This window comes from Penicillium solitum (assembly GCF_028829755.1).
Source record: "Penicillium solitum strain IBT 25940 chromosome Unknown utg000008l_segment0_segment0, whole genome shotgun sequence".
Lineage (NCBI taxonomy): Eukaryota > Fungi > Ascomycota > Eurotiomycetes > Eurotiales > Aspergillaceae > Penicillium > Penicillium solitum.
Window position 1 is genome coordinate 1,523,436 of NW_027072127.1, and position 13,646 is coordinate 1,537,081.

The window sequence follows — 13,646 nt, forward strand, 5'->3', positions numbered from 1 at the left end:
AATCCCCCAAATAAGAAAAAAGAGAGACGCCCGTCAGCCCTAAAAAGTAAACCCGCTCGTGCCTGTAACTTCCCGCGTCCCCACCCCTGCCGAACTCCTCTTCTCCCTCTTCTCCCCTCGTTGTTTCACTTCACTTCTCCTTTCTCAACTTCCATTTGTGTCACTCATTTTTCCCAGGTTCCAAGCTGGAGAAATTGCCACACTCTTTCATCCCTATCTTCACCTATTGGCCCTGGTAATTGCGCATTCTTTCTCCACATCGTGCCCCTGTCTTGGCGAGATCGGCGGTCTTCAATGAAAGTCCGTCTATTGTCGCTTTGAATACCCCAATGCGCGCCCAGAATACCAGCGCTTCATTGTGATCATATACACGTGGCTTGCAGCCCTCGATATCTGACATCTCGATCAGCCTCCCTCCTTGCTTTCCGCAGGTATGCGCTATTCGCGAGGTTAATATACAACTATTCCCCTCGTTGCGCCTGACCTTTGCCTCTCTTTATTCTTTACACTTATTTCCAACCTCGATCACGACTTTTGCCCGGCTGGCCCGAGGAAGTCGACATTTTCGTCCGTGATCGCCCCATTATTTCCAATCGTCCGTGATCACTCCCTGGCAGGACCAGGTCAATTGACACAATGCTGTGTGGTGGAGACCGTGAGAAGGGGGATGTCGCAATGGAAGAGAAATGGGACTATGTGGTAGGTCTACACAGTCACAGCGTTGTATATGCTGTATATATCGCTCAGTATACTGATAATTCTCCCTTTAGAACCTGGACGACTTTAAATCCGAGTCTTGCTTGACGCCCTTCTCATATTTCTTCCTATGGGTCTTCCTATTTATCTCGATTGCAGTCTACGGTGTCGATACATTTACTGCAGTCAACTTGCTGGCTTTCTCTCGATGGTCCGGCAGAGTTGAACCCGCCATTCCCTTCAATATTTCCCGCTGGATCTTCGCCGCCTGCATTATTGCTTCGTTCGTTCTTTTGGCCTACCGATGGATACATGCTGTTCGCGCCATCCGCTCGGGTAGTATTACTCGCAGCTTCCTGGACCCGCTGGCCGTGCGCATTCAGAGTATTCGATTCGGCAGGCGGGGTCGTGGATACAGGAGATTCCTTGTCTTTGCTGAATTAACCAAAGACAGGAAAGCAGCAGAATATGTCGCTCTTTATGCATACTTCTCTTTTCAGTGTATGTATACCACTATGCCTCACTAGTCTTCGAAAATTGCTAATGGAGCTTTTAGTCTGGATGAACACGATCTTTGCAGATGGGCCGCGTCAAGTTCTCAATGCCATCACTCTCTATTCGGTCATGCAGATGGACCTCATTCCGGGGGGAAAGAATGCAGCGCACGATGATGGAAGTTCCTCGGCTGCTCAATTCTTCAAGAACGTTAAGATTTTGGCTGAGGACAACACCCTTCAAGCTGTGGTCTTGTTTGGTATGCTTTTCACCCTGGTCATTTGGGTGCTATCGGTTCTCAAGTTGATCTCGGCCATCGTACTCTATTTGATCTTCCTGTTCCACCACATCCCAGCGGAAGACGGTACTCTTTCGAGGTACTGCCGTCGGAAGGTCGGTCAACGTCTAAAGCGCATCACGCACCGCAAGAACAACAAGGCCCTGGCAAAGGGACTCAAATTACAGAACCGAGCACCCACTCAGCCATCGCTGGCCACGGATTCGAACCCTACTCTGCCGTCTTTCGCTGAAGACAAGGCCCCCGCAGTACCTTCTTTGTCGCGAAGTACCACCCAGACTACTTTGCCGCCTTACTCGCGATCGACTTCGACGGCGCCGACGCACAACCCAACACTGCCGAATCTAGACTTCGATGCCAAACCAACACTGGCCCGAACCGGAACTTCATCTTCAGCTATGTCCGAGTCCGCTTCACTGACCGGCAATGCGGCCGGAATGGGATATACTCCTCTTGATGGGCAGAAGCCGACGCTTCCGACACTTCCCCCGGTCCCTCCCCTACCGGCTAACGTTCCATCACGGAAGGCCACTCCTCACTCTCAAGCGACTCCTGCACCATATGGCAATGATGGTCGTAATAACCCTGGCCCTGGATATCGCAACCTGACTGATAGCTCTGATTCTCGACCATATCAGAATCACACCCCGACGCCTCATTATTCTTCAGTTGACATGGACGCATCCAATGATCGCGATTATCGCAACCGTAACATGGAGTCATCCGATGATTACGATCATTACAACCGTGGCAATGCGCCACCTCACTACGACCCGTACGGTCCTCCGAGGGGTAGATACGACGGAGAGGACGAATACGGAGCAAGTTACGCACCTCCTGGTGGCCAGAGAGGCCCGCCTCGCACACAGCAAGATTACTATCCACAGGATCCATATGCTACAAGATCCTACACGCCAGCCGGCACTGGTGCGACGCCTGCTCCTTACCGAACAAACACCCCGGCAAGCACCGGTGGCACTCCTGCTCCCTATCGCACCAACAGCCCGGCAAGCTACCAACCCACACCTCCCCCACAAGCAGCCGCATACGGACAGCCACCACAAAGGACGTACACTCCAATGAGTTCAGCAACTCCCGCTCCTCAAAACGGTGGCTATGCAGCTTTCAACCCATCAATGGCTCATCGTACACCCCAACCTCCCTCCCAGGGGCCTCCTGGTCCGTCCAGCTATACTCGGGCAAATACCGCTTCGCCCTCGGCCATGCATCGCGGTCCACCAGGGCACACATTCAATCGCGCAAATACGCACCAATATTGATAAGGCTCACCCTCGTAGCCTTTATTTGAAGGCTATGACACCTTATTATGACGAAAACCAGGAGCTGGTTCTCCTGTGGTTGATGACCGGTCCACTCTCTCATACTGATCACGACCAGCCAGCCTCTCGAGGTCTTTTAAATGCCCTTATTCACCTTACTTTGATATCCTTCTCAAATTCTTACTCCCGATGACATGAATTGATACCTTTTATTCCCCTTTTTACTACAATGTATAGATAGCAAGTAGCTCGAAAGTAATCTTGATATCTCCTTTTACTACACGATTCCATGAGTCAAAACGATGTGAAGTAAAACTATGATGAGTATTATACAGCTATGGATAATAAGGTACACTCAACCCGTGGACACCTTCCACCATCACAACAAACACCCAATCACCAAATCTTCTTAGCAATCATTTCATACCGCTGTACATGATCAACATTAAACTCCCCATCCTTGCTCTTATCCTTCTCCTCCTTCTCCTTCAATTTCCTCAACCCATCTGGATCATCCGCATAAATCAACTTCCTCTTCTCATCCCCAACCTCAACAACACCCCACCCACCAACACGCTGACTCCCCTCAACATAGTAATCCCGAGTACGAGGTGTCCCACTCTCAGTACCAGATTGATTATTCGAGGACTGTTTCCGCTCACTCTCCCGACCCTTCATCTTACTGTATCGGGAACGCGCAAACGCAAGTAAGGCCATCCCCAGCAGGAGTTTCAAGATGAGTAGCACGATGAATCCTGTCAGTAGCAATATGCCCGTGAAGATATGGACAGACTGTGCTGGTGACGGGATTGCATTTTCGAGGAGGGTGCGGAAGAGCGCGCTGACGTGTGCGGCAGAGGCCGGGAGGAGGGTTGCGAGTGTCAAGGGTGGGGCGGAGGGGACTGGGGATGGGGCGTAGTTGTTGTGGATTGAGGTTAGGGAGGTTGCTCCCATTGCTGTTGAGGATGGGTGTTGGGGGAGGAGGGCTGCTAGGAACATTTGGTATGTTTGCACGGAGACTCGGAAGAAGATACAGGAGAGGGGGATGACTGGAAGGCCGATGCGACGGGTTAGGTTTTGTTCGCCGAAGGCGTTGGTGTAGTAATCCTTTGCTAGGACGTCGAGGAATCGGCCGTAGATCGCTGGGCGGTTGTTGTTGAATTTGTTGATGTAGGCGTGTTTTAGCCAGTCTACTAGCATCTCCGAGCCAAGTACGACTAGGAATGGACCTAGGACTTGGGCTAGGGTTGGGATGAAGGAGTTCACACTGTTGAAGGATGATAGGATTGAGGATGGGAAGAGGGTGAATGCTTGGGGGAGGATGGATGATGCTGTGCGTGGAGGCGTGGATAACGGTGTGCTGTTCGTGATTGTAGAGGACTGGCCTGGGAAGCTAGATGCTAGTCCGAGGTTGCCGACGAAATTAAATGCGCCTGTTTCCACGATATTACGCGAAGCGATGATTGTAAGCATCAGCCATAGCTGAAATCGTTCCACGACGTCCGCGCAGGTAAGCTGGAAGAGGTTATCTTTCTCGAACTTGCGGAAGACGGTGGATTTAATCTCCACAAACTGATTTGATAGAAGTAGCGTGATCAGTGCGTTGGAGTATGAGTTCACTGCCACGTTCAGAGTCATGACCTGGTAGAACAGAGATAATGAATGGGATACTGTGTAAACTAGCGCCACCAGGAACAACCAGAATGGACGGATGACCTTGCTTCGGCCGTCCGGACGACGCTCAAGAGCCTCCCGCGAGAAGAGACACTCGAGGACATCTTGGCCTATGGCAGCCAAGAGCCTATCGCTGACCTCCAACACATTGTAGATAACGTATAGCTTGATAGCAGCCTGTCCGCGAATCCAGTGGTACATTCGACTTGCATCAAAGTACATCAGGACACAGCAGGTAGCTATCATCAGCAGGCCTGTCAGGATATCCGCTTTATCGTCTGGAAGTAGCGCAGACGGCATTGACTTCTTCCGCCGATGGTGATATTTGCGGGATTCGGAGGACCGATGTTTCCTTCTTGGCGCTACTTCTGGCCCCGAAGAGGAGCCCGGAGGCAGGTGAGGAGTGGCGTCAGATTCGCTTTCGCGTCTTCCACGCTCGTCCTCCTTCGCATTATGATTCCTCCTGCGCCATACTCGGCCAATCCCATTCAGCACAAATTTCCAAATGAACCGGATCTCGGCTCCCAGGTTCATCACCCATGACTCGACCAAGATATACACGGCCTTGATGAACCGCAGTGGCATTATTGTGAAAGAGTAAAGCCATGCATCGAGGCAGGCAAGACTGCCAAAGCAAAGTACCTGCTCGAGCATAGGTGCAAGCATAATAAAGTTCATAAGCCTCTCGATCTTAACTGCTGATGACTCATAGGGGAAGTCGTTGGCTGCGTCACGGTGTATGTACAGTGGTGAAGGTCGCCCAGAAGCAAGCTCAAGCTGAAGATAGGTTGGTAGAGAAACTGGCGGCAAAGGGATAGACGACGGCAAGGGTGATGGCACAGGCGATTCTATAATCTGAGGTGATGCGATAAGGTGATTCTTCAACTCGCGGTCCAGCGCGGGTCGGTCATGTTTCGAGCGCGATGCCCATGTCTGGGTTAGGCGGTCATTACCTGGGGTCACAGGCAATTGACGCCGCGTGTAGCCAGGGGTGGAAACTGTTCGTGCGGGGTGCGGCCTATTGCGGAGGGAGGGAGTTTGAGTATTTCGTGGGAAGGCGGGACTCGCTGGGGTAGAAGCATCCCCCAGCAGTACTTCTTTAGTGGGCCGCAACTTTGGCAAAACATCTGAGGACGAAGGATTTTCGCTCAGTGACTGAAGCACAAAATCCGATGTCTCCGGTGGCGCCAGAGGAGCACTCCCATGGATGTTGTCCGAGGCGAATCGCCTTCCAGTGTTCGTTTCTGATCCCACGGGATGGTAAGGTATTGACTCCGGTGAGGAGGTGAGAGCCTGGATCTTCTCGGGAGACAGCTTCGTGATCTTATCTTTATCCTCCGGTAGTCGGTGAGACGGATCATTAGACAACTCAGCCAAAACAGCCTTGACCTTGGGGCCGTCGTACACATCCACTACCGACAACTGGCCAACATTATCTCCGTTGTTCGGTGAGTGCTCGACTAGGATGCCGAGTCCCTGCCCGGGTTCCAAGTCTGCCATTTTATGTCCTCCGTTGGTAAGGTGGCGCTCCGAGGTCGTATCATGTCTCCGTTGTCCATCTATGTCATCGTCTCCATTGGTTGGGTTTTCGTCAGGCTCGCCATTGAACTGTGCCACAGGAGTATCTACTCGACTGCGTGTCCCCTCGATAGGATCGAATAATGATTGTTTCTCAACCTTCAACGTCCCATTGGTTCCATTTTCGATGCCATGTTCGCCCATCTTCCGTTGTGACAGAGCTTCACTGGGATATGTGGCAGGGCTCATTCTGACCCAGCAACCCGTGACAAGCCAACGTATTCCTTTAAAATATCCGGAATCTTGCAGTATCACCGGTCATGCCACCGGAAAGTGTGGATCTCTAGCTTGTATCATTTGAATTTGGCTCCTGACAGGTGATCAAGCTATGTTCGAAGGCGAAAGGACGTGAAAAAAGGATAATAAGGCAACGCTGGTGTAGTTCGTTCTATTAACAATGGCATCCGCCCATCTGGTACATCCTGAAAAAAAAAAAAAAACAAGGCACAGTCTAGGCTGTTCAGACACTTGTTGATGTTGGGGCTGTCTGGGGGAAGATAAGGATGGCAGATTATCTGGCAGGTCGGTGAGTCGGAAGTTAGCGTCATTGATGCCTTAGGTATAAGGCATCAAGTCACGTGCATCCGAAATAGGAAATGTATCATCACCCCGTGGAAGAAACAACTCCGTAGTCAACTACAACGTAAACAGAAATGTCTCTATTTTCACTACCCTTGGAGCTCCTACTCTGCATAACTGAAAGTCTCGAATATGCATCGGATTTAAACGCACTGGCACAGGCTTGTCACCTGTCCCACACCATATTCAACCCTCAGCTCTACTCAATATTTGCGAATAGTTGTGAACCCAATGTCCTGCGCCTTGTAGAGACCGGTAACTTAAGCGCTCTACGCAAGCTAGTATCTGCTGGTTACAGATTGTTTGATTTTCTGGAAACACCGGAATCTTGGTGGAAGGAATGTTTCCTCTATGGTTACAACAAACTCGAATCGAGGTCTCCCATGATGATTGCAGCAGGAAATGGTCATATAAAGATTCTTCAACTGTTTACTGACAATTTGCCTTCGATCATCACAAGGTCTGCTCCTCGATCCTCGCATCTTCTGGGCCACGCAGCCAAGCGTGGTCAGTTGGATGTAGTCAAGTTCCTAATAGCTCAGGGTGCTCAAGTGGACCATATTGACAACATGGGGAGAAATAACTCGGTATTAAAATCTGCGATCATGGGAGGCCATTTGCCGGTGGTTAAGTATCTAGTTGAGCAGAGCAATTGCAAAGATCTAACCCAAAATTCGGCACTTGGTCTCCTTCATTCTGCCACAACTGCAGGTCATTTAGAGCTTGTTAAGTACCTAGTCAACTGCGGTGCTGACTTCACCTGTCCACCTTCAGCCCATGTCTCCGAACATGGCCCTCCTTCGGCTCTTGAGACTGCCATAAATATGGGCCACGAAGAAATAGCATTATTCTTCCTAGACAATGTACCTCCCGAACTTGTGGATGCTGTCAGCGTCATCGGCTGGAAGTCAATATTGAAACCTTGTCTCCGCGATGCACATCCACACCCTTGGCCGTCTCCATGGGGAAATCCGCACATTGCCCAGATGATATTGGCCCGAATCGATCTGGAAATAGAACTAGCAGCCACTACTCCGCTTGGGCAATCCAACCTGCTTGCTGTGGCAGCAGAGACTGGAGATTTGTCTCTCACTAAACGACTGCTTGACATGGGGTGTAAGCCTATCTCGTCCCGAATGAGATACACCCCCGTGTCCCGTGCAGTGTATAACGGACATGCCGAAATTACAGAGACTTTTCTTCATTGCCCAGGATATCCGGTCTCTGAAAAGGATGTTTATGCTGCGGCGAAAAAGGGAGAAAAGGCCATTGTTCTCAGGCTTCTCCGCAAAGCTGGAGATAAGGATTTTAAGAGCCTTGCCAAAGTCGCATTGAATTCAGCTTGCTTTTCAGACAAGTTTATACTCCTGATGCAAACTGTCTTGGACCTTCTCGGCAAACAAGACGTGGAGACTGTAGTTTCGATGGCGACAAGCTCCACCGGCCCTGAAGCTTCGTGTGGAGGCCACTTGGAAGCTACCAAATTTCTGCTTGAGAAAGGGGGCAACCAACCATCCAACAAGATACCCAAATACTTTGACGTTCTTAAACAACGTTCGAAAGCATCTACTTTGTTCCTAGAGCACGCGGCAGCCGTTTGCCCTGTTCCTCAATTCCAAGTAGCACTTGCACAATGGAATTTGGAGCTTAATCCAGAGAACGATGTCTGCAAGGCTGCGCTTGTTGCCGCTGTACTTCATAAGAAAGCAAAAACAATTCAATTATTTGCTGACAAGGGGTTTGATCTTACTTCGACATACTTACATCGAGGGAAGCTCTCGCCGTTGCTACATCTAGTCGTGAAAACACTGAAAGACGAGAATGGCCAGGTCATTGATGTGGATGATGAACATGCGCAATTACGGCAGTCTTATCAACCTGATGGGCATCTATGGTTGGATCACATACATCCACGCGCATCAATACAGTTGCTCATCGAGCATGGTGCTGATATCAATCAAGTGGACTCATATGGTCAAACCGCTCTGTTCCTAGCTACACAAATCAGGACACTGGTCTTGACAAAGGAGCTCCTCAGACTGGGAGCCAACCCCCTACTCAAAGGTCCAGGCACGGTCAGCCCTCTGGAGCTGGCCATTTCCCAAGGCCAAACAAAATATGTGAAATCCTCTTTGGAGGCTGTTGAAGCTCGTTCTTTCACCTGTGACGACTTTGTCGGTCTCATTCCTGATGTCCTGCCAGTGAGGACACTGCCAAATAGAGCTTCTCGTGAACAATTTCCGGTCTCTTCGAGACTATCGCAAAGTCGACTGCTTGCTCGAGATGGACGCATGGGTCCTACGAAAACCTTCCCACACACTTGCAGAGATGTACATAGGCGAGACAGCATGAGCTCGGAACACACAAGCACAGACGATGATATCACAGATGATGATATCACAGATGATGAAATCACAGATGATGAAATCACAGATGAGGAAATCACAGATGAGGAAATCACGGATGAGGAAATCACGGATGAGGAGATCACAGACGATGAGATCACCGATGAGGGGGCCACAGATGAGGAGAACTTACGTGAGGGGCTCACTTCGAAAGATAACTTCATATCAATTTGGTCTGCAACTGAGGACGACGACTGTATTGGGGATCTACGCTGGGTGCGGTTCTTCATCGCAAAGGCCAAGACTCAACATCACTGTCGAATGATGTACCCCGTGCCAGTTTAGATTAGGATGTCGATTAGCATATCGGTGAAACTTGGGGAATTTCTCTGGAGAATGAGCAATTCGGTCTTCGGTCGAGCAACTCCCCATCTGGGGGGAGATTATCGCGATCGGCACAGAAATGGCTGATCTCATAGCCGATTTCTGTGGGGTAAATCATTCACCTCGTGGTAACGTTACCCCGATATCCTTTATGGGTGCGTCTGTATACACGAAGACCACTGTACCCGCCAGCATAAATACTTAATGAGATGTTCGGTCTTTGGAGGAGCTTAACTCGTTCAAGATGAGATCGACCATCCCCTTCTTTTTCATTCCAGCTTGTTTCGCTGTACCCTATGCCGAGTACATATATGCACCGCCCTCAAGAACTTTGATTCCACCAGCGGTAATCGGCGTAAATGGCTCTGTCACAACCCCAGCGTCTCTGGCCAATGCCAGTGATGTTCGCCCAGCTGTCTTCAACGGCCCCTCATCAGTAACCTTTGATTTCCAGAAGAATGTTGCTGGGATAGTTTCCATCGATGTCGCTTCGGCTTCTTCTGACGCCTTCATTGGTGTAACCTTTTCCGAGTCGAGCCTATACATCAGCGAGCAGTCTTGCGATGCCACAGAGGATGCAGGATTTGACAGCCCTCTTTGGTTCTCCCTTGTAGATGGACCCGGTACTTATACGGCAGCAGAAAAGCACAACAGAGGCGGCTTCCGGTACATGACTTTGGTCAGCAATACGACGGGGACGGTATCTGTGAATTGCGTGACGGTCAACTTCACAGCCGCACCGACACAGGACCTGCGTGCATACACCGGATATTTTCACTCAAACGACCAGTTATTAAACCGGATTTGGTATGCCGGAGCATATACAAACCAGCTGTCGACCATTGACCCAACCATGGGCAACGCTCTCCCGTGGTTTCAGATAATCAACAGCACAGAGACCATTGCGCTCCCGCAGACCGTCCAGTGGTGGAGTAACTACACTATCTCAAATGGCAGCAGCGTTCTCACCGATGGCGCTAAGAGAGACCGGCTGATTTGGCCCGGCGATATGTCGACCTCGCTGGAAGCGATCGGCGTGAGCACGTATGACCTATATAGCATCAAAGTGGCGCTAGAGCTACTGTTCGGTTTGCAGAAGGAAAACGGCCGTCTACCGTATGCTAGCCCGCCCTTCGCGGATACCGTCAGCTTCACGTACCACTGTCACAGTCTCAACGGTCTTGCTCTGTACTATCTCTATTCTGGCGACCTGGGCTGGTTGTCTAAGTATTGGAATCAGTTCAAATTAGGAATCGACTATGCGCTGTCAAGTGTTGACGCCACCGGCCTGGCTAATATTACTGCCAGTTCGGACTGGCTGCGTTTTGGAATGGGTGGTCATGTACGTTACCATTTCTCTCTTGCCAATATCATGGAGAACCATGATATGGAGAGACATAAAGTGCGAGCTAATGGGACTAGAACATCGAAGCCAATTCCCTCCTTTACTATGTCCTCAATCAAGGCCTAAGCCTGGCAGCCGCCCTTAACGACACCTCCGTCCGGAACATATGGACCATCAAAGCAAGAAATATCAAGGCCGCCGCGAATCAGCACCTCTGGGACCACGACGCCGGCCTCTTCCGTGACAACGAGACCACGACCCTCTACCCTCAAGATGGCAATGTCTGGGCCGTGAAGTCCAACCTAACCCAGTCACTATCCCAAATCCGACAAATATCCCAGTCTCTGCGCAACCGCTGGGGAAAATACGGTGCGCCCGCCCCCGAGGCCGGACGCACTATATCACCTTTCATCAGTGGCTTTGAGCTGCAAGCGCACTATATTGCCGGGAATCCCAACTCTGCGTTGGAATTACTCCGTCTGGAATGGGGCTTCATGATGGATGACCCACGTATGACCAACTCAACCTTCATTGAGGGCTATTCATCCGACGGTTCGCTGCATTACGAGCCGTACACTAACGACCCCCGCGTGTCGCATTCGCATGGCTGGTCTACCGGCCCGACATCGATTCTTATGAACTATGCTGCAGGGCTTCGGTTGAAGTCCGCGGCGGGAGCGACCTGGTCTATTGCTCCACAGCCTGGTGATCTGACATTTGTCGATGCGGGTTTTGTCACGAAGCTTGGCGCCTTTGCGGTTGCGTTTGAGGTGCGCAATGGGACGTACCAAGATCTGCGCTTCAGTACGCCAATTGGAACAATAGGGGATATTGTTTTGCCAGGGTCGAATGGGACTTTGGTCGGCGTCAATGGGGTCAAGGTTGCACTCGGTGCTGGTGGTGTGGCTAGCGGGCTGGCAGGGGGCAATTGGACTTTTGTTCCCAGTAGCTCGGCGAGGACAAAGAGGATGAATTGGTAATTGGCTTCCAGGACTAGGTAGTTCAAAAGAATGAAGATATTTCTACCATATAAATTACCGTATACGCCTATTTCTAAGTGTTGGGGATTCGAAGAAACTGAATATTTGTGGGGTGGGAATAGCTTCAATTTTGAGGAATACAGTGATTTCAAAGTCTCTTACACAAAATGTGCTTTTTTTACCGCCTTTTTATACACCTGAAAAGACACCTTAAAAGACACTTCAAAAGACTATTCAAAAATATATACAAACATACCACCTAAAAAGTGACAAGGCCGTATAAACAGCCAACTATATATGTGCCTGGTATGTAACTGTGTAGGAAAGCTTCAATTTACAGTATGCGGTCTATAGCGGTATCGAAAGTGGTCTATAAAAACAATACTATCTAAAAGTATTATTTAACTATGTTGTAGTTAAATTAAGAATCGATATGTTAAATAGCAGGTAATAATAGAAGTAGATATGTACTCAACCCATCTTCTCTACCCTGTTTGACTATCCAAGCCAGAATAAGGGTTTTTAATAACAAACTTTGCCCAGCACAAAAATGCTGGTCAGTTCTAAGCAAGTGGAATCAACTAAATGTGAAGTCATATCATTCCAAAATTGTACATCAATAATGCCTATCATGTTGGTATTTCAGAACTATAATGCATATATGATATCATCAGATGTACGTGAAGTAACGAGGCAGAAAAATATCTGCCTAAATCCCAAAGTCTCTAGATCTACCAGTAGCCAGGGAAAAGCCAGTCCAGCTTCTCCTTAGCCTCGGGCTTCCAGTTAGCCTGAGGGGTGCTAATGCCGAACTTAATACCGCCAGCCAGGTGCTTAGCCTGGACAAGCTCGGCGTGCTCCTCGCTAGCCAGGGCATCAAGGACAGCCGTGATGAAACGGCGAGCGTTGTCAGCGTTGGACTTCATGTTGCCCATGACCATCTCGACGGTGACGTCAGCGGTGGCCTCGTGCCAGCAGTCATAGTCCGTAGACATGCAGATCATCTGGTAGGCAATCTCGGCCTCGCGGGCCAGCTTGCCCTCAGGGAGAACGGACATGTTAATGACGCTACCACCCCATGAGCGGTACATTTTGCTCTCGGCGCGAGTGGAGAACTGGGGGCCCTCTAGAGGATGGAAAAGACATGATTAGCGACGTTTGGTCGTGAAAATGGGTTACTGATTCACATACCCATGCAGATCAGAGTACCACGGTCGTGCAGGACGACACCATCACCCTCGAGGCTGTGTCCGCACTCGCGCACCACCTTGGCGATACCCTCATCGAAGGGGTCACCGAAGGGGACGTGAGCGACAATACCGCCCTCGAAGAAAGTCCACGGGCGCACGCCCTTGGTGCGGTCAATGACCTGGTCGGGAATGACAAAGTCGCGGGGCTTGATTTCCTCCTGCAGACTGCCGACAGCGGAGAAAGCGATAATGCTGCGGACACCGATAGAGCGCAGGGCGGCGATATTGGCACGAGCGGGAACCTCATGAGGAGCGATCTGGTGGTGCAAGCCGTGGCGGCTCAAGAAGGCGATGGCGACAACCTTGTTGTTGTGCTTACACTCGTGGTGCAGAATAGTGATGGGCGAGGAAGGGACGCCCCAGGGGGTTGTGATATTCAGCGAGGCCACCTGGGTGAAGCCGGGCAACTCGCGCAGACCGGTGCCGCCGATGACAGCGATTGGGACGGGCCCTGTCAGATTCACTATCGTCAGCTTTCTATCGAAGTGGGGGTATGAGGGGCAGTAATGTGAGAGAGGCAGAAGTACACGTACCGTCGTATGTGGTAGGGAGAGAAGCCATTCTGCGAGCGAGTTGTTTTGGGGACTCAATTCGACGAAATGGTTTCGATATAGAAGAGAATGAACGTAAGCCTAAGATCCAGCGCATCTTGCGCCATCTTCAAATCTCTGAGGCTGCGGCCAACCTGCGCTTCTCCGATTGGTTGTCGATCGACCCACGTGCTGACGGTTCCTGAGGCCGC

The 13,646-nt window shown here is 50.4% G+C and overlaps 5 protein-coding genes across 5 annotated transcripts; 3 read left to right on the forward strand and 2 right to left on the reverse strand.

Annotated features, from left to right (window-relative positions):
• Positions 1-636: 636 nt before the first annotated feature.
• N7455_009861 (uncharacterized protein) lies at positions 637-2,769 on the forward strand (the record flags this gene model as incomplete). Its single annotated transcript, XM_040961739.2, has 3 exons — positions 637-699; positions 771-1,197; positions 1,253-2,769. 3 exons carry the CDS (start codon positions 637-639, stop codon positions 2,767-2,769), a joined length of 2,007 nt encoding a protein of 668 aa, XP_040807815.2.
• Positions 2,770-3,165: 396 nt separating this feature from the next.
• On the reverse strand, positions 3,166-6,210 carry N7455_009862 (TAPT1 family protein; the record flags this gene model as incomplete). Its single annotated transcript, XM_040961741.2, has 1 exon — positions 3,166-6,210. The coding sequence occupies one exon, from the start codon at positions 6,208-6,210 to the stop codon at positions 3,166-3,168; it is 3,045 nt and encodes a 1,014-aa protein (XP_040807822.2).
• A 776-nt stretch (positions 6,211-6,986) lies between these two features.
• N7455_009863 (ankyrin repeat domain-containing protein) lies at positions 6,987-9,290 on the forward strand (the record flags this gene model as incomplete). The annotated part of the gene is made up of 1 exon (XM_040961725.2): positions 6,987-9,290. One exon carries the CDS (start codon positions 6,987-6,989, stop codon positions 9,288-9,290), a length of 2,304 nt encoding a protein of 767 aa, XP_040807836.2.
• Positions 9,291-9,573: 283 nt separating this feature from the next.
• Positions 9,574-11,654, forward strand: N7455_009864 (putative alpha-L-rhamnosidase A; the record flags this gene model as incomplete). The annotated part of the gene is made up of 2 exons (XM_040961723.2): positions 9,574-10,671; positions 10,752-11,654. 2 exons carry the CDS (start codon positions 9,574-9,576, stop codon positions 11,652-11,654), a joined length of 2,001 nt encoding a protein of 666 aa, XP_040807837.2.
• Positions 11,655-12,385: 731 nt separating this feature from the next.
• Positions 12,386-13,552, reverse strand: N7455_009865 (S-methyl-5-thioadenosine phosphorylase; the record flags this gene model as incomplete). The annotated part of the gene is made up of 3 exons (XM_040961726.2): positions 12,386-12,780; positions 12,846-13,355; positions 13,438-13,552. 3 exons carry the CDS (start codon positions 13,550-13,552, stop codon positions 12,386-12,388), a joined length of 1,020 nt encoding a protein of 339 aa, XP_040807825.2.
• Between the last annotated feature and the right edge of the window lie 94 nt (positions 13,553-13,646).